The sequence below is a fragment of the Cavia porcellus genome, unplaced genomic scaffold (genome assembly GCF_034190915.1).
Source record: "Cavia porcellus strain 051 isolate PalLab524CR breed Dunkin Hartley unplaced genomic scaffold, mCavPor4.1 scaffold_10, whole genome shotgun sequence".
NCBI lineage: Eukaryota > Metazoa > Chordata > Mammalia > Rodentia > Caviidae > Cavia > Cavia porcellus.
This window is the reverse complement of record NW_026947493.1, coordinates 78,987,076-79,008,621: the sequence shown is the minus strand read 5'-3', so window position 1 is coordinate 79,008,621 and position 21,546 is coordinate 78,987,076. Positions and strand designations below refer to the sequence as shown.

The 21,546-nt window shown below is 38.5% G+C and overlaps 1 protein-coding gene across 8 annotated transcripts in view; it reads left to right on the top strand.

Moving 5' to 3' along the window:
• Trps1 (transcriptional repressor GATA binding 1) overlaps positions 1–7,900 on the top strand; it is a 231,408-nt gene extending 223,508 nt beyond the window's left edge. For all 8 annotated transcript variants that reach the window (XM_063257653.1, XM_063257650.1, XM_013143982.3 and 5 more), the window contains one exon: positions 994–7,900. In XM_063257653.1, the coding sequence (XP_063113723.1) occupies positions 994–2,055 (1,062 nt within the window). In that variant the 3' untranslated portion in view covers positions 2,056–7,900. The remainder of the gene's footprint in view (positions 1–993) is intronic.
• Positions 7,901–21,546: the final 13,646 nt, after the last annotated feature.

The following is a 21,546-nucleotide window of genomic DNA, read 5'->3' as shown; positions in this document are numbered from 1 at the left end:
AGCATTTATTGTAAGTAGGGAAGAATGACAGATTGGATATTTGAGCCAGACTACAAATGAATTTAGATTTTCAAAACAAAGCTAATGCTTCCCCCTCTTTAGGAGTAAAATCTTCCATAGTGAATATGTAAATGTCACTAAAAGAAGAGAAACAGAAGAGGAAAAAATCCTTCTGATGTGGCTTTATTTGATATGTTTCCTTTGTCTTTGATTGTTTGTGCTCTGATACGAATACTTTATGTTAACATTTGTAGCTCCTTAAAGAGATGCACGCATCAGTTTAAACTGCCATAACAAAACCGTAGACTGGATGCCTCAAAGCCACAAACAGTATCTTCCCATGGTGCCGGAAGCCGGAAGCCCCAGGTGCCAGATGGCTGGGGATTCTGTAGAGACTTCTTCCTGGCTTACAAAGCTACCTTCTTGTTGGGTGGAGAGAGATCTCTCTTTTCATCTTAAAAGGGCACAATCTGGCTGGACTGGGGCTCCACCTCTCTGACCTTCGGTAACCCCTAATTACCTCCTAAAGTCTGTTTCTAGACACACGCACTTTCATGTTAAAACTTCAACATAGGAACGGAAGGGGGCGCCATTTACTCCACCGAGGTGTGTATCTGTCTCCCCTTTCTTCTTGTCCTCATTTTAGTGCGTGAGTCGAAATTCAAAACTATTTTAGTAAAATCATAGTTTTTCAAGGGACTTTCTATGGTGCACCCACCAAATCTGATGAATCTGGAAAAGCTGCTTTCAAGTACATTAAAGTTCTCTGTCCCCCCTGCAAAGATGGGCATGATTTAATTAGGCGAAAATAGTGCACTTTGGTTACTTCCTCTGCTGCTGCTTAGGGCAAAAGGAGGAGATTTAGTAAATCTGCAGCATAAACCCTATCCTTGCTTTGAACTGGAGCATGGTTTATATTTGTGAGGAATTTTTAATGCATTTTAATGTATTTTTTCATGTTTTCCTTTTATGTATTGTGTGTGTTCTCTGCAGACTCCCAGGCCTTTAAACATCATTAAACAAAACAACGGTGAGCAGATTATTAGGAGAAGAACCAGAAAGCGCCTTAACCCAGAGGCACTTCAGGCCGAGCAGCTCAGCAAACAGCAGAGGGGTAACAGTGAGGAGCAGGTCAATGGAAGCCCATTAGAGAGGAGGTCAGAAGAGCATTTAACTGAGAGCCACCCGAGAGAAATTCCGCTCCCAAGCCTAAGTAAATACGAAGCCCAGGGTTCATTGACTAAAAGCCATTCTGCTCAGCAGCCAGTCCTGGTCAGCCAAACTCTGGATATTCACAAAAGGATGCAACCTTTGCACATTCAGATTAAAAGTCCTCAGGAAAGTACTGGAGATCCAGGAAACAGTTCCTCTGTGTCTGAAGGGAAAGGAAGCTCTGAGAGAGGCAGTCCCATAGAAAAGTATATGAGACCTGCAAAACACCCAAATTATTCACCACCAGGCAGCCCTATTGAAAAGTACCAGTACCCACTTTTTGGACTTCCCTTTGTACATAACGACTTCCAGAGTGACGCTGATTGGCTGCGGTTCTGGAGTAAATATAAGCTCTCTGTTCCTGGGAATCCGCACTACTTGAGTCATGTGCCTGGCCTACCAAATCCTTGCCAAAACTATGTGCCTTATCCCACCTTCAATCTGCCTCCTCATTTTTCAGCTGTTGGATCAGACAATGACATTCCTCTAGATTTGGCGATCAAGCATTCCAGACCTGGGCCAACTGCAAATGGTGCCTCCAAGGAGAAAAGCAAGGCGCCACCCAATGTCAAAAATGAAGGTCCTTTGAATGTAGTAAAAACAGAGAAAGTTGACAGAAGTACTCAAGATGAGCTTTCGACAAAATGTGTGCACTGCGGCATTGTCTTTCTGGATGAAGTGATGTATGCTTTGCATATGAGTTGCCATGGTGACAGTGGACCTTTCCAGTGCAGCATATGCCAGCATCTTTGCACGGACAAATACGACTTCACAACGCACATCCAGAGGGGCCTGCACAGGAACAATGCACAAGTGGAAAAAAATGGAAAACCTAAAGAGTAAAACCTTAGCACTTAGCACAATTAACTAGAAATAGGGTTTCTTGATGGGAATTCACTAGCTTGTAATGTCTTATGAAGACCTATTAAAAAATACTTCCTAGAGCCTGCCTTATCCAACATGAAATTCCCTTTTTTTTTTTTTTTGTTTTTTTTTTTTTTTTTGCTCTTCTTTCTTTTGATGAGGTTACCAAGATTTACCAGTGAGACAGGTGGTCAGTGAGAAAGAATGTAAGGTGGTAAACAGTCATTTATTTAAAACTTAACGAATCAGACCTTTCTTGACTGATATGTCCTGGGGAAAACGATCCATACAGAGTCCCACCAGGTTACAGCTGTGCTTCTGGAAAAGGAATAAAGCCTATCTAGAATTTGAGAGGATTTACAGTACAGTACAGTTCAGTGCAAAAGCAGTATTGGGTTGGCCACTGGCCCATTTGTTTAAAACCTCACACATTGTGTCCTAAATTTAAAAGTGTCGTGAAATCCTGCACAAATGAGGAGAAAAGGGTGAGGGAAGCAAAACGTGCTCTCGCCGATCCGTCTTCTCTCCTTGACCATGTTTCAGATTTGGACCTAGACATGCGGAACTCTGGTTAGGCCTGGTGAGAGAGCGGCAAGCAGCGTGACAGCTGGGTGGCACGATGACACGGGCCAGCCCTGCCTGTACATACACATGCACACCCTCTTTGATATTATTGTCCTTTAGATGTTCAAATAGTAGTTCTTTCGTTGGCAGTTTAGGTTCATTTTTGTCCAAATGTATTCCTATTTTTTTAAAAGTCCTCGATGCTTACGTAGTAATTTTATTTTAGCCAAATACTTTTCTTGATGACGAACAAGTTTGGATTGTTTCTTTTTTTCTTTTTCTTCTGTATTTTTTTTTCCTCCTGTTTGTCACTCATCTCACTCGGCACATGATGACTAAAGGAATCCCCTCCGTTCAAAAGAGTAGGTGAATGCAAATGTCACACCGAAAGTTTAATATGCTTAGTTAGGAAACATGGTATTGCTCTGCAAGGTAACCTGCTGTATTTATTTATTTTCTTTTGGTTAAATATAATTTCCAAACTTTGTGGTCAGGCAGCGTCTAAGGTTACATTACCACAGACTGACAGTCTATGTACCAATCAATCCCTTCATTAGAGTATGCAGGTTTAGTTAAGTAGCATTAAATAGGATTCTTAGAAGTCTGTCTTCGTAGTACTTTTAATACTTAAAGCTTTGTAAAAACTATCCATGAAGGGAAAGCTTCTCAGCATAACTGCTCAGGGAAATAGGCTACATAACTGAACATTAAATAATTGGTTAAAGGTGCTGTTAGCCGAGCCTCAATGCTTGCTACAAGGATGTATGTACAAGGACTGACTTTAATAATTTGCATTATATTATCCCAACCAGTAGTTTATTTTTTGCCACGGAGATGTAGAAGATATTACAAGCTACTGGATGCACTGTCAGATTAACTTATTTCATTAAAGAAGTTGGGAGAACAAATAGGAAAAAAAAAACTTATTTTTCTAGTAAATATTAATGTATTACATTTCAAATAATGGTGCCTGACATATTGAATAAATATTTTCTACAGTGTACGTATGCAACAAAGATATTCCATCATGCATTAGAGTCAGTTCTGGCTCTGCCTGGCTGTTTACATTTGCAAATGTAGCAAACAAGGTAATGAAGCAACTATTTCTATTGCAGTAGATATCTTTTTGTGTGTATGTGTGTGTGCGTGTGCGTGTGTGTGCATTAAAGTTGTAAACGGTAACATGAAAGTTCTTGATATAATGGTATGGAAAACAAGAAAGAAATGAAAATATTTTTATGCCTACTTAGGAAAAAAAAAGGGTAGCACTATCCATTCCAAGTACTTTTTTTTTTAATTTTTAAGCTCTTAACTCACATTGTTATGCTTAAGACGATAAACATATATCCTCTTTTTATTGCTTTGTCTATGTTTCAGAGGAAACATTTCAGAAATTATTTTGATGAGTGTTGCTGGAATTCGCAGCACTGATGTTTTTATCGCATTCTGTAGTCGCATTTGCACTCCGTGTTTGACTTTAATTTGCAGTCGCTTTGTATCATTTTCGTTTTGTTTGAGTTTTGTTTCTTTCTCACATTGCCAGGTCTCTGTTTCTTTGAAGTTGGACGGCAGGTAGAGTTCAATCAGCTCCTGACTATTGTAGTGAATGATGTTAAAAATCTCTTTCCGATGTTGTGTTGTCCTTTCCGTTCTTCCATTTTTGTTTCTCATGAACAAAGGAAAAAGGAAAAACAAAAAAAAAGAATGAGAGAAAGAAATCAGGATTAAGTCCCGGCTTCAGTCTTGTTAAAGGGCCTATTCTGATCTCACCTGGCGCATAGCTCTGTCACGTAATCCAAGATAAAGAGGCAGAAAGGGGAGCTTGGACATTCAGATGGCTTGATAGAATTTATCTTTCTTTGGGAATTTTGGTGGCTGCTTCACAAAGTAAACTGACAGATCAGAGAGGTGACAGAGGTCTGTTACAGAGAGATGTACCAAATGACAGTAATTGTTTTCCTTATTTAAAAAGATGATACAAATGCAATGTAGCAACCCTCAAGCAACATGATAGTACAATACTTCAATCGGTGGCAAGCAGGTGAACTGGAGTACACAAGACTGAGTAGCCGGTAACACCAGAGGTTTCTTTAACTTGGGCAATACTACAGGTATTACTTTTTGGACAAAACTATTCCTACAGCAGTTTCCCCAGAGTGTCAGATATAAATAGGTTGTTCATTTGTTCGCATGGATGGCTTTGTTTCTCATTCTTTGTTTTTTCTTTCTCAAACAGGCGTAGTAATGAGCATTGGAAAAATACATATCACTTTTTGGGGGGAATATTTATGTTCAGTCTACTCTCAGTAGAATATTCTTTGATAGCATTGGCACGATAGATCTTATTCTATACTCATTTATTATTAATTATTTTATTTTCATTTTTGCTTTCATTAGTATACATATTCTGGTGGAAAAGAAGTCGGGCTTTTTAAAAAAGGATGGAAGTTTATCATAACACTAAAATACTCCTTATTTTTTGATGAAGTTAAAGCCTTTGTTCCATCTTGAGGAATATATTATACAAATGTTTTCTATTTTTTTAAGATTTCAGAATCATTTCGTCTTAAATTGTGAATGATTTTAAATCAGCTGTTTAGGTACTTCACCTTTTTCTTAAGAACGTTCATGATGATTTAGAAATGTTCCCCTCTTGGAGCAGGCTTCCCTTGGTCCTATAGTGAATATTATAAGCCAGCTAAAACTGTACACCACATCAAACCTGTAGGTCCTTTACGATGACTTGTCTATATTCTAAATTGAGCTTTGGCTCAAACTTAAGGCCAGGATCAGTTCATGCATTCTTCCTCTTCTTTTTCTTACTCTTTCCTCATCATCACTCACCCCAATCTACATACAGTTTTTGGGACAGAAAAACCAGGAGGAACCAGCCCAGCTTGGGAGGTGGTGGACTGAGGGGCAGTGCAGGGCGCTAAGCATCCGGCTGAGAGAAGGGTGCAGCTGTCCGGAGTAGGAGGCAAACAGTGAGCCCTCTCCTCTTTCCATGACAGAGTCAAGCTGTTCTTCCAACACTCTGCTTTTGAGATAGTGATGTTCCATTCTGTTCCAAGTCACTCTGTTTTAGTAAAGGTAGATTTTAGGCAACAAGCGTGGGGACTCTTTTCTAAAGTAACATCAATCAGAAGATAAAAAAGCGATTGTCTCGAAAGAGGTCTTTGGTAGCCTGTGGTAGCACATTATGCTTACGATTGCACCTGTGCACATAGTCTGTTACAATCCAATGCAAATACAGCTCCAAAAATACTAAATGTATATCTGTATTTTGAAATGCCTGAGGAAATATGGTTTTAATAAAACGAAGTGTATCAATACTGCTATTCAAATAATGATTAGCCTCCTGCTGTGTGATTGCAAAAGATTACAGAGTGACCTGTCTTGGAACTGCCTGTTGCCTGCCTCATTAGCCAGTGAATATGAACACATTTTTATAGGGGGAAATATCAGCTGTCCAGCATTGGAAATGTGGAGTAAAGAAACTGGTGGTCACACTGTCTCTGTGCTGTATGCAAGTCTTTTGGCGAAAGTTGAGATGCATTCACAGCCACCTGTCTTTAGGTTGAGGGTCATGGCAAAAATAAATTTTAAAAAAAACCAAACATCTCAGAGCATCTTTAGTACGCAGGACACAGAGAAAACTTGAGGAATTCAAGTACAACCTGAATCTGAAAGTAAATGTACTAACCAAAGGCAGATACGGCTAGGCAGATGCTGTGAGCAGACAACTGGTCATAAAAGAAGAGGAAAGGAACCCAGGCATATCTGGTCTTGGAGGGCAGTGTTATTTTTTTCCAAAGACTTGGCAGAGAGGCGTGGCGTTTTTGCATTGCACTCCCCATTGGCTGTCCATTTCTGGTACAGAGTGAATTCACGTGGTCCCTGTAGCAGGTGGTTGGGTAGAAAGCATCCAGTTATTTGCAGTAATGAGAACTTCAGAAGATACCAGGGTAAAAGTGTTTGAGTCAGGGAGGAGGAAAATGTGAACGGGAACAGTAACCCCTGTGGGGACTGGATAATGTATGTTCCTGTGTTCCTCTTGAAAGGAAAAGGAAAGCTCTGAGCTCACTCTGTCCTACACCACACAAAAGCAAGAGTAACTTTTCCCGTGGACCCCGTGCTTGACCTTCGTTAGAGAAAATGGTCCTTCAAGAGCCATGAGTCCCCACCTGCATCCTGGTTTTGCCCCTGGTTGTTTCTTTAATACATGAACTGCAGCAAATCACCTTTTCTTTTTGTGCCTCAGGTTCCTCAACTATAAAGTGGAAAAATATATTAATAATAATATTAATAATAATAATAATAATGGTAATGTAGTACTCGTTTGTAAAGCACTTTGAGATCCTTGATTGGAAGGCACCATAGGAGTGTCAAGTATTATGTGGCCAAGGGGGTTATTTAAATTTAGTTCCCAAAGGCCAAGAAAGTTTGGGGTCATTTTTGTTAAAGGTGAGCTGTAAATATTATAACTAGACAGCCTGTAGTGTTGACTATGAAACTGTTACAAGGCTGATAAAACCATAGTTTATTAATGGCTACCAACAAGGCAAATGTCACAATAACAAATGCCAAATCCTTTAGGGTGTACTATTTGACGACAACCTTGATAATCTAGGGGGAGGGGCGGACTGGGAAACATTTCCAAAAGCCAGTGTACAATTAACTTACAGCAATATTCACCAGCAGAAAAACGTCTTTCATATGGAATGATTTCATGTTGCTAAGAAAAAGAATTCAATTTGTAGTCCTGATTTGAACATTAGAATGTTGGCTATAATAGTTCTGTTCTTACAACACATGGAATTTTTTGTTTTATTTTGTTTTCATAGTGCATGTTCATTTCTACTCACAAACATGTTCTTGGTGTATTTCTTATGCAAACAATCTGCAGGCAGCAAAGATGTCTGTTACATCTAAACTTGAATAATAAAGTTTTACCACCAGTTACACACAATGGCGTTGGTATGGTTTATACGGATTCACTTTCATTCATTCATGTAGCAATAGGAAATACAAACCATTGTAACAAATAGACAGGTTTTGATGAATTAACATGGGAGATGAAATCACTTTTTAAAAATATTACTAAGACTGATAATGCCTGGATTCTCTCAACCTGTTTCATTTTTGTTTTGCTCCCCCCCCCTTAACCAACCAATCTCTTATTGATAGATTTTGTGTAAAAAAATTATACTCATTTCTTTAGGAAGATTAACAATAAAAATTGTGTTTATTACAAAAATAATTATTGAGTATCAAATATTGACTTTGGAATACTGGGTAGGGACTATGGTATGGAAAAACTGTGATTCCATTCAGTATATACACATGAATACAACACAAGTTTGGGGTGAATCATCTCCAGTAGTGTTAATATAGTAAATACTTTGTTGGATTAAAATGGAATTAGAGCAGCTCATCCTGCAGAAGGTTTTAGAAGGGGGCAAGCAGGTGAGATCCAAATAGGGAAAGAACATGGTAACATTCATGGACTGTATTTAATCAGAAGGGAAATCACCAAAGAACTGGACATAAGGTATGTAAATAAATACATCAGGTGCTGTGCATTGAGGAGTTTCAAAACAGTACCCCTCCGCCTCACACAACCTTCATTTACCATTCTGGTGAATCGAAATGGATGAGCAAACCCTTGTATGTACCTTCTTCCTCGTTCTTTCACACATTTTGAAACCGGTGTGAAGATTCTTGGAGGCTTTCATAAGGGACCAAGTTCATTCCACAGCCAGAGGCAAGAGTATGGAGGTAAGAGCTTAGTAATGACAATACAATTTTTTTCTTCCTTATAGAGAACAACTATCTTCCATTAGAGACTTCTTTTCAGATGAAGTGGAACACACCATGTTCTCACCCAAGACTGCCAGAATCCCAGGAATGGGGCAGCCGTGGCCATGAGCTGGGTAGTGTTGCTTGCACAGAGCGGGGCTGGCTGGGCAGCAGACACGGTCTCTCACCCACAGCCCCCCGCCTCAGGGAGAGTAGGCAGGTGGGAGAGGACACCCCTGGCCAGAGCTTGCAGGTGGAGACGCAAATGGAGAGCTCCCCCAGCCCATCTCCAACTGTGAGGTGGACTTCACGCCCTTCCAACAGTGTCTCCAAAGGGGAGAGCTGATGTGAGTTCCTAGACTTTCAGTTTTCAAGAAGAATTAGACAAAGGAAACTGTATGTGAAGGGTGCTTTTTAAAATGCCAGTAGCTGAGTGCTGTTCAGCATAAATTCCACCACCAGTTTGCCACGGTGGAGTCTTGGAGCACGAACAGTCGTGAACTCTGGTTACTGATAGAGCGGAAACCGGGCAGAGTTCTGGGGTTTGCTGAGGCTCTGCTTGGGTTTTGTGCCCAGGCCAACACATCTTCAGCTTTACCAGGAAACCCAGGGAGCTGGCTTGCGTCACCAGCTGGATCCAGTTAAGAGATTCATCTGAAATTGAAGACATTGGAGCAAAAGAGAAGCATCCTGTGTCTAAGCACGCTGCAAATTGCTTCCTACTTTTGATCTCTATTATCCCAACTCTCCATATATGTGTCTGTGTGTGTGTGTGCGTGTGTGTGCGTGATGCTGAAGATGTTACCAAATAATCCTGAGTTCCTCCATGTCATTTTAGGGTGAGAATAGGGGTAAAAAGGCAAAGTCTTATCAGTAAATGGGGAAGAAGTGACCTTGTTTCATCATACAAATGAAATCCAAAATTTTTAAACATCATAAGTAGAGGGAAATCTTTATGATTTGACATTTCTCTGAGATAGTCAAGATACACGCAATCTGAAGATCATCTTTTGTAAATGTTACAGTATTTACAGAGGGTAAAAATTTTATTAGGCCACACATTCTACCATTTTCTTGCTTAATAACAATGACACAATTAGGAAATATTAATCTTTTGTTCAGATAAACAATCCTGAGCTAGTAAAAAATATATATATAGTATAGTAATATGTATATATTTGAAAGTGTTTGAATTTTTCTATGGAAGGCTTAAGTAAAATGTGTCTCAGGGCATCATTAATTTTAGTAAATGGAGAATGTTATTTCTCATTTTCTTAATCATCTTTTCTCAGAAACACAGCTTACACAGGGGCATGCTAATGAAACTCCAGGAAGTATTCTGTTTCTCCAAACACAATCTCACGGATTCCTGAAGGTGCACCCCTAGAAATTCAGATTTCTGCTATTTTTCTTGTGGTTGACTCCTGAGTGACATGATTTGTGTTTGTTGGATATTGACTCTGGTCTCAGGACTTCGAAAGGGCAACAGAAGCTGGTTAAATTTTTGTGCCTGTTCTTAATGCTCCCATTGATGGGTAATTAAATTATAGGGCTCCTTTGCTATAAATCTCTTTTTTAATTTTGGGCTTTCTGAAGCTTCAGTTATTGCATTTTATATCAGCATGCATTTCAGCTGTCTTTTTTCCCTTCACTAAAGTTTTTGTTTTTTGTTTTTTGTTTTTAAATGAGGTTTCTCGGTAAAATATAGATACACACGACGATCACATTCATTATGGGGAATTTGTACCTGTACATGATGTATCTTGAGTCCTCTTTTTTCCTCATTCCCCTCCCCTCTCTCCAACTCCTTCCCCTCCTTATTTATTTATTTATTTTGGTACAGGAATCGAACTGAAGACCTCGCGCTTGCCAGGCAGGTGCTTAGCCGCTGAGCTAAGTCCCTGGCCCCCTCCTTAGCTATTAAAACTTTCTTTCCATTTTTTTCTTCTTTTCTCATTTTTTCTCTTCCTTTACCTTTACCTCTTCCTTCCTTTACCTCTCGCCCCTCCCTAGGTCCCCCCACCCTTTTTTAACCATTTCTTCCTACTTCACAATAGCTGTTACACATTTTGATCTTTATTTACACTCTTAGTTTCTCACATCAGAGAGACAATGCAATATTTACAAGTATGTCCAATTTATTTTTCTTAAGAGTTTGGTCTCAAGGTCTGTCCTGTTAGCTATCTCAAGTTTATCCTCAATCAAATATCTCAAGTTTATCCTTGACAAAAATGTTTACCATTACTTGGGCACAACTTTATTAAAAATTTGGGGGAAAGTGTTCCTATTTTTGCGATCATCTGTGTTAGTCTTTGGTATTTGATGACAATTGCGGTGTCCCAGGAAACACTGAAGGAGCATTTCTTTCCCTAGGTTACTAATAAAGGAAAAATCAAAAGCCTAAGTCAAGCAGAGCTCAAGGTGTTGAGCATGAAATTGCTTTACTTTTTCTAGCCATGCATTGCTCCTTAAATTATAACACAGAAATTACACTTCTGTACACATGCAAACATTAAATTAAGACAAGTCGTCACACAGCCAATGACAACTGCTTACCATAATTGAATAACATAATTGGAGTAGTCTGCTTGGTATTTTCACATGACTGACTTATGATATCCACTGAGACTTCAGCATGCTCACGTTCAATGGAAAGTCTTTTTATTTTTTAAATTTTATTTCTGAATTGGCACCAGCTAATCCTGAGTTCCCTGACTGTCTCATATTAAAAGACTGCATTTAAGCTTTAATTTTGCATAAAGTTGTCCACAACAAAAGTACAGAGAAGCATTTCTCACATGACACTTTCCTGCCCCGGGCAATTTCATTCATTTCCAAATGCTGTTACCTTAATAATATCTTACTGTTCAAAAGGAAATGGATTGTCTTTTGCTTTTGAAGATTTGGACTTTTGGTGAAGGACTGCTTTCTAGGGCATTTTAAACATTATTTCATTAAAGTTTGGTACAAATACAACTTCCATGAGTGTGTCCCTTAATTCAAATCAGAGACTTCAACACCCTCATAAACAGGAAGTAGGTAATCACGTAAGTAACCAAGTTGAAAGAGAAACACAAAATTCTAGCCAGGCCTGCCCCTTAACATCTGCTTCCCGGGGTTCCACTGACAGGAGAAAGTTCCTCCTCCATCTCGCCCCACTGCCAACCAAGTTAACCCCAAAGCAAACCCAAGTGCTTATACATAAGAGCTGTTCTTTCCAAGAAAAATGACCAATGTGTAACTCTCCAAATAAACAGTTGAGAATGCTAATTACATAGAAATATATTCTTGAATATTTCTTAATGGTATAAACACCCAGGAAAATACTATTGACAACTGGTATCCACCATTGTGTACACTGCTGGAAAATGAGTCATTTTAAGATAGGCTAAGTAAATATAAACCAAAAATTTATAAGTATTAATTCATTGGATTATGTTTTAAATGTCTTTGGCCCAGGGCAAGACAATAAAAATAGGAAAGAGGCCACAATTTTGTAAGTTGTTTTAACATGGTAACTTCTATTTTTAAAACAGTGAATTCCTGGAAGTTTTACAAATATATATATATATATATATATATATATATATATATGTATAGTGTGTGTGTGCGCGCGCACACACTGAACACTTAATAATGAACATTTGGAATCCAATTAGCTATCAAAAGGCTTTTATTTTCTTTTTTAAAACTACAGTTTCTAAAAACCTTTGTGAATGGGTACTATATATAAGTAGAAATAAATATATAGTGAACTTTGCATTTTGGCAAGTCAGTTCACATGCAATTAGTCATCTTACCAAATGTGCAGAGTTTATGAAAGCAGGCAAGTCTATACTCTTGTTATCTCAAGCTGAAGAAGTCCGGGCTTGTTTTCTCAGAGACCCTATACATGCTTCCACACTCAAGATTGCACTCAGAGCTTTGTGGACCCATACTAATCTTCTGTTTCCCAAGAGGACTGCACCACTCTGGCCTTATCCATAAATATTCCTGGAAATTCTGTGGGTCGCAGGTAACATCTTTACATAGGGACCCTTGTGTATGGTATACTATCATAATGGATGGCAAATACAACAGCTAGATCATTATGTGATTTTTAGATTGTCAAAGCAACTCTCAAACATAATTCTCATATTAACACCACAGTGTAGTTTTCAGACAGTGGATGGACACACAAAACATTATTAATGTGAAAGTAAGCAATATGTCAGAACAGGTTCCAAAGTACATGTGTGGGGTTACGGGTGCGGGGCAGCGCCACAGCAACATCCCACGTGGGTGAGGTCCTGACTTCAACCCCTGGTGCAGAAAGAAAGAGACAGAGACAAGGGAAGGGTGCGAGGGAGAGAGGGAGGGGGGAAAGGCGAGCAGGAGAGAAAAGCCAAAATTAAATTGGATGCAGCACAGGTCATAGTTCTCTGGGCAACAGTGGTCATTAGCTTTTTGGGTTATCTTCATAACTAGATAGAAAACATTTACATCCCTTTTGGAAAAAAAATAAAGATTTGTGATTTGTGTCTGGCCAGTCTTCTGCAAAGTGCATTCATAGATGTTAGTGGGAATAATAAATATTTACTGTATTCTCCAGGAGAGTGAGATGATCCTTAAAATAAAATACCTTTTAGGTCATACTTAAATATGACATGAGAAGTCAAACAAGTATCATCTTTCCTCACTTCCAAATTTGGTTATTTGTTCTTTACAACATATAGAAGAAACTGGAAAATTTGTAAGCCATTGTAACTTTCTACAGTATACACTTTCTCAGAGTGAGAGTTACCACTGTCCGTCAGTTATTAGTGTTAGGAAGCACAGTTGTACAAAACAAAATGAATATACTTTCTTGAAGAACACAATGAATTTTATTTTCTGGAATTACACTTGAATACCATACTCGAAAAAGATTTCTACTTTTAGCTCATATTCAGTTATAAGAAATGCCATAGTAATGGTAAAGTATGGAGATTAAAAACCAGATCACTCCAAGTACATTTATGAGAAAACATAAATATGTCTTTTTCACATTTTGAAGCGAGACATAGCTCATGAAAGTCACAGAGGACTAAAATTCAGGCAAAAGTTTTGTGCTCTCACTGAAGATTTTGTGAGTTACTATAGCTTCCAAAGCATCTAAAAGTCTATCTAAAATTCTCCGATGGGCAGAAGACATTTGCTGTATTTCTCTTTAGGAGATCAAAACAAAATAACTCCCACCCACCCATAATTATACCCATTTTTATAATTCCAGTCTCTTTTTAAAAATGCGAAGCACTGGTAATACAGATGATAATTGCTCACATATTTCTTCTCCAACTAGGTGCCTTCAGTCTATTTCAGGAAACATTGTTATGTATGCCAGAACAGAAAGGGGGCGGGTAAAAGAAAAGGTGGTAAAAATATAGGAGGATGAATTTATTGCACAAGAACCGTAAGCACAAAAATTCACTTATTCTTTGTTCCTAATTTCTAAGATTGTGTCTAGTAATGGCAATGAATCTTTTGCAGACTCACAGGGATCATTTGTTAATGTGTTTGAAACTGTCTACTAGGGAAAGAGATCGTAACAAAAATGAAAAGGGACTAGCATTTCAGAATGAGTTGGGGAATACGATTTTTTTGGAATTGCGCTCTGTTTTTAAATGTCAATGTCCAGCGAAGCTGTTTTAAGCATATTAGCCACTGTGTAAATATTTGTTTAATCAATCATGAAAGACCAAGCCTCCATATGTGTCTCGCCATGGGACAGGAAGCAGGTGGAAACTCTATGTTACTAAAATATGCACGGCAGAAACAAGGCACAAGTGTGTGCACTACCTTCCTATTCGTCACTGCTACGGTCTGAAAATTCTCCAAAATTCCTGTGTTGAAATCCTAATCCCTAAGCATTAGGAGGTGGAGTTTTTAGAAGGTGATCAGGGCTACGCCTAGGTAAAGCCCTAAGAACAGGTTTAGTGAACTCGGAAAGGGGACCCGAGACAGACCCCTTCCCCTCTACACCATGTGAAGAAGGATAAGGATAAGACTGTCTATAAACCAGGAAGTGGAGCCTCACAGGCCACTGTGCCTACAGGTGCCTTGATTTAAGATTTCCCAGCCTGCAGAACTGTAACAAAAATCGGTTGCTTCTAAGCTACCCAGTTGAGAGTATTTTGTTATGGTAGCACAGGTAGATCGAGACATGAGCTTTACTAGTTAGGAACTAGTTAAGTGCCCTAAGGTGACTCTGCTGGCTCAAAGGACAGGAGTTTTTAATCAAAGAATTCTTCTGAAGTTCCTCTGCAGGGTAGATAAAGACCAAAGAAAATACGATGCTTGGACAACTTCCCAACATTCTTCCTGAAAGCTTGTCATTTGTTACATTTTTTGTATCACTTCCTACTTCATTCATTCAAAGCTGGTTCTGGATTTTTTGAAAAACACTTATTGATCATCAATACGAAGGGACCTCTATATCTTCTCTTGTAACAAACTGTGCCAGCAGGTTACACCACCATACTAAAAATCTGGCCACTAACCTGGCCAGCTCCATTTCTCTCATTCCGGGGTCCAATCCTTGAGCAAGCCCTGCTTATTTCACTTGCTGAATGGTTACTAATCAGACACCTACCTCTGGCATCCCTCTGTTTGGCATCTTTCTCCAGGCACGTGACTGTCTTTGCTGCTTGAAGATAGCTTCCAACAGCCCACTGACGAATGCCATAAAATGCAAATATGAGCTTGTCATTCAACTACAATAAGACCTTCATGGCTTCTGCTTAGTTTATAGCATAAACTTCAGGTGCTTTTGTGCAGCAAAGCCTTCAGGGTTTGATTCCATAGAACTGACAGCTTTTTCTTCCCTGCTGAAACTAAACTGATTTTAATTTCAAACATGTTTCAAGTCTGGAGCATTACCTGCACATTTCCTCGGGTCTCAGCACCCGTCTCACGTTTATTTGCCTATCTTTCTCATTACTGAGCTATCAAGATTCAGATCAAAAATAATCTCTTAGCATAACTTCCCCGAACCTGGAGCTGAAAATTTCCCTCTTCCGGACTTCCGGGCACAGGCCTGTTCTTGCACTGACATGATTGGGAAATAGCCTCCCTCCTCCAGGAGAGTCACTCTGGAGGAGCCTGCTCAACTAAGGTTCTTTTTGTGTTATTTAAATTAAACAAGCACCTGTGACTAATGCTTAGGGTACCAGGTAGTGCCTTAGACTCTTCCTAAAAGGATTTGAAAGTTATATTGCTCTTCCAGTGGGAAAATAAGCACATCAGTGCCTTAATGACATTTGTTAGCCTTTATTTCTGTGGTAAAACACTGAGAACTTAATCATAAACACATATTTATGAAAATTAATGTTATAAGCACTCCAACAAGGTTATTGAAAACTAAATGTTTTTCTAATTTCTTGAGTAATTGGCTTTGGCAAGTATACTAAAGCCATTCTACGTTACGATCACAAGTCCCTGCCTCTGTAGTTACTGAAGTCTGCTTTTCTCCATGGACCTTTGAAACCACTGTGAAAACTGATTACACTTCATTTGATCTCAGGTTTACAGTATCAGAGTACGCATGTATTTCTGTACCATAAGGGTGGTTTCATGAAATAAGGGGAAACCAAAAGCTGTGAATAATTTTCAAACTTCAACCTTAATTTCAACGTTTTTAAATTTAACTGACAAGGTAATTATCCCAGAAATTCTCTTAACTAAATGATTTGTGAAATGGTGATTGTCCCATTAAAATGACACGGTAGTCAATCATGAGGGAAAAATGGCTCTCTGAGGTTTGGCCCTATTAAACGGGTTCTTTATATCATTAACCACTTCTCACTTTGAATGTGTGCAGCTGTGTGTTTCTCTGTGTGGGTAAGGAAAAGTGTCCTCACCACAAGATGGCTAAAGCCACGGTGGGTCAGAGCAGCAGAGGTGCAAAGTTCAGGTTCTGGGCAGACTACCCCATCGGAATCCCACTTCTGCTTCTTACTGGTGGGGTGACAGTGGGTTCAATTGTCCACTCCACCTCAGTTTCTTCATCTCCAAATGGAGATGATCATTTGATCCATCATGGTGACCTGGATTATAACATAGCAACAACTCTCCTGGGCTAATTTTACAAAACAGCAGGGAATATTCCAGAATATTCTGTTGATCATCTCAGATCAGCTGGGTGTTGGAGACTACTACGAAGTGGCTCTGAGCAGGATTTAAATTTTAGTAATTGGCTTTCTATGTTTATCTGTGAGTCTGTCCTAGGCCGAGGCCAATTGCCTGGCAATGGGAGTTGATTCATAGTAAGTGAACCTCTATGAATCCCTGGTCCTGGCTGGGGCCTGTAGTGGCCTGTAAGGCCAGAGATACCTCAAAGGGCAAGACAAGGCCACAGCTGTGGACACCTGGCTCCAACCCCAATTGACAAGGGAGAGACTGCGGCTGCAAAGATTACTCCTACAGTCTCACTTCTACCATGTCTTCATGATTAAGAGAGTTCAACTGAATTGACTTGATTCATTACTCGGAGACATCCTTGAAGTGACTCCAAGGCCCTGCTCATTGCCGGTGCTTTCCTCAGTTTCCCCACCCTTTGTTGTTGGACCTCATAAATAAAGTGGTCTTTATCTCAGCCCTCGGAGTCCCAAGCTCAGCGAATGGGTTTTGACCCTCCTGGAGCCCTAAAATCATAGCACTTGTCTCATTTTATTTAAGCCTCTACTGTACTCACTTGGGAGATTGGGGATCTAGGCCAGGACCCGATAGGTGGGGCACAAGCAATAGTCTCACTCAATGCATAGAAGAAACACTGGTTTGTATCTGGAAAACTGCAGGCCACCATGCTAGAGAAGAAATGGTTCAAGGCTCTCTCTCCACAGCAAATGTGTTCACCCCAAAGCAAACTGCATCACTCACACAAGTCACTAATCAGATAGGACTCCGAGGCGAAAAAGTGTGCTCTTCCCTTATGCCCAAATCAAAACCAACCAGAAATATTCAACAGCCAGGGTGTCACGGTTACCACAATCCCTATCATCTACAGTGGTTCTCACAATACCCATCTCATATAATGGTTATTGTAGACCCCGGAGTTAGATCAGGAATGTAGTAAGCTATTATTACAATATTATCCAGCTGAGGAGTGGAAGTGTGATGTGTGAAATGAGATGCCTCCGCATTAGGTCAAACTAGATGATTCTGGAACGCCAACTCTCCTGGTCAGTGAATCAGAAAGCAGAAGGCAGGTGAGGGATGGTTAATACTGTGGTTCACCTCCGTCAGATGTGACATATTTTGAAAAAGTACTTTGCTTTTAATTCCTTCATGGAAAATAATAATCATTTATATGTCCATTTGTACATCCAACTAGCACTTTTTAAGAATTTCCTAAATGTAGGGCTGGGGATTTAGCTCAGCGGCATAAGTACCTGCCTTGCAAGCAGGCGGTCATGAGTTCCATCTCCGGTACCGATAAAAAGGAAAAAGACAAAAAAAAAAAAAAAAGAAGAAGAAGAATTTCCTAAATGTAATCATTCTTCTAGATCCTGCAGATCTGGTAGGAAACAAAACCAAAGTGGTTGCATCTTCACGGAAGCATTGATGTGAATTACACTGCATGTATCCTCTCACTTCAGGTTTTAATAAACACCGCGGAGAAGTTTTCTGTAAATGAAAAGAATAATGATGAATGTTTATAAATTTATAAACTTTATAAATTGAAATTACATTAATTAATCACCCACTGAACACAGACATTGGACATCAATAAATCTTATGGCGAAGGCCTGTACTAAGCACCCTTAATTTAGAGATAAGTGAGCTGTGATGCTTTCCTCAAGGAACTCTTGTTCTCCCCCAGAAACTTCCACATGAGAAAAATCATCTTAGGGCGGCATCATGAATACTACGATTAAAATAAACTGAGCTGGGCCTAGAATAGTATGTAGTTTATTTGGGGGAGTCAATATCAAAAATAGAATCGGAGAGGAGTGTTCTTGAAATCAAGTTTGACATATTAGAAGCTGACGATACTAACAGAGTGAAAACCATTCCAGGTGCATATGTGTGTTAGTGTGAACACACGGGCAAGTTTCATGCTTGGAAGGAGGAATTAGTGAGTTATTAGCATACAGCATTTAAGAAACTAATTTGAGAAATATCTATGTGCCATAGCAATAAAGAAAAATTAAAGAATTTTAGATAAAGCATGATACAAAGACAGATTTTCATTCTATAAAGACACCTGTAATAATAGTAAGATGGCTAGATGAGACCTCAGGAGAAAGGCAGACCAGTGAAGACTGGTACCACTGTGACCAAGTGCATTCATTGAGGAACACAAGGGTGGTTCAACATGCAAAACTCTGTCTCAATAGAATAAAAGGCAAAACTTACATGATTGATAGACAACAGAAAAAGCATCTGGTAATAGGTAACACCTCCCCATGATAAAAATACACAACAAACTAGAAAAAAAACCCTCAACTTTATAAAGAGCATCTACGCAAAACCTATAGATAGTATCCTACTTAAGAGTGAAAGGCAACTGAATCCTTCTTGTTTTAAGATAAAGAAAAGACAAGAATATTCACTCTGGATAGTTCTATTTAATATTGGCATAGTTCAAGTTAGGTCAAATAGGTAATATAATATAATAAAAAGCATCTTGATTAGAGAAAAAGAAGAAAAACTACCTTTATGCCTGATATCATCTTATACATAGAAAATCTTAAGGAGCACTAAAAAATTATCAGAAGAAATAAATACAATAAAAGAGCACAGACAAATTGTAAGATTTAGTCAACTGTATTTCTAAACGGTCTCAATGACTGCGCCAAAAAAGAAATTTGGCAAAAACTTTAATTTATAATAGTATAAACAATAATAAAGTATTTCACAATAAAAGCAAACAAAAGTATAAAATTACACTTTCCATGAAAGTAAAAACTAGAAATGACTGGGAGAAGAGATTTAAGTAGACCTAAATAAATTGAAAGACAGTCTGTGTTCTTGTAATGAAAGACTTCATCTTGTTATGAGGGTAATAATTCCCAAAAGTTATTCTATAAATTTGGTTCAATCCCTAGCAAAATCCTAGCCACCTTTGCAGACATGGCAAACTGATTCTAACACAGATAGAAATATGAAGGATTCAGAATACGCAAAGCAGTCACAGAAATGAAGAACAAATTTGGACACAAGCACTTTCCTAATTCAAAATTTTCTAGAAAACTACAGAAATCAAGACAGTGCGATGTTGGTGTGTGAAAAGTGGAGTACAGACCTTTGTCTTGGATTAACTGATATTCAACAAAGTTGTCAAAACAATCAAGGTGGGGAGTACCCTTTTCAGCAATGATACTAGGATAATTGGTTTTCACCGGGCCAAAGAATGAAGTTAAATTATTCACTCACCGTGTTTAAAATTAGCTAAAAATGTATCAAAAAACTAAATGCAAAAGATAGAATTATCTTCTCAGCAGAAAACTTCATTGTAGGCCTTCAGAGATTTTAAATTGGGCAATAGTTCTTAACACTAAAAACATAAGCAACCAAAGAAAAACAGATAAATGAACTTCATAAAAAGTAACAACTTGTTGCTGGTGCAACCAATATCATTGAGAGATTGAATAGGGAATTTACACAAATGGAGAAAATGAATTTATTAATGTATCTTGATTTTTTTTGGTTCTGCTGAGAATCAAACTCAGACCTTGTGCATGCGAGGCAAGAAGAGGTCTACCACTGAGCGATACCTTGAGTCCTATAAATCATACATCCTGTGGAGATACTTTAACCAAAAAATATAAGGGCCTCTTAAAACTGAAAATTCACATTATAAATAGCCAAATTTGAAATGTGCATATATTATTTGAGTAGCTATTTCTCAAAGGTAGATATATATGTATATGTGTATATATATATACATGTATATATATGTGTATATATGAGTACATATCTGTATACATGTATACATGTATATATATGTATATGTATACACACTTATATACACATATATATATACACAGACATATATATATATATATAAAACATATGTGAAAAGATGCTTAACTTTGTTCTTTATAAAGAAAAAAAATCAAATGATATGCTACTTTATATGGTCTAGGATGCCTAAAATTATTTTAAATTGTGGGGAGGAAGGTCTTAAGAGCTGATGATGAATTAGTTTGATGTTTTCTTTTTGGGCAATCAAAGGGTTCTAAAATGATTGTGGTGATAGCTGTACAATTTTGTGAATATAATAAAATCCAAAAGCAACGCATTTTAAGAGAGCAAACCAACGGCTTGTGAATTGCAGGTCAACAGAGCTTTAAAAATAAGAGCCTGCTATACCAAGTACTAATCCAAATGATGAAGACTAAAGACCCTGTATATGAAGATGAAAAGATGAGATAATTTTAAGAGATGAGATGAGATGAAGATATATGTAGATGTATATGAAGACGTAAAGATGAGATAATTTTAATTTTATTCATAGAATCACTGGACTTGATAATTAGCTTAGCGAGTAAAGAAGTAATCAAGAATATCTCACAATATTCTCAATTGGTCAACTAAACCTTGGCAGGGCCATTTATCAAAATAGCTTGTATCTCTATTTTTGGTGAGGAAGTTTTATGGGAAAATTGAAAGAGAATGAGTACAGTTTTGAACACTACTTGAGCAGCTGGGATTTCTGCTTTGCAAGAAGATGCAGCAATAGAGATTAAATTACTCTCCCTGCCAAAACAATTTAAAAAATAGATAAAATACAAGAAACAATGGTGCTTATTTAGTTGGGCACAAAGTAACAAAGGGCAGTGGTCACTGAGAATTGGAAAAAAAGACAAAATGAGGCTCTTAGTTCCTTTCCCTCCAGTGGGACAAGATGCCCCTAATTTAAAGGTGAAGTTTCTTTGGCTTCAGGTTGCAGTGGAGCCCTCTGGATTCAGCTGGCGCTGAGGCACAGCAGAGTGGCCAACAGCGTGTAGAAGAAAGCTACTCACCACATGGTGTCTAGAAACCAGAGAGAGTGGGAAAGCCAGGAGTAAGAACACACCCTTCAGGTCATCCTCCCAGTGACAGGCCTGCCACCACTCACCTCCTAAGGGCACACACAAAGCTAGG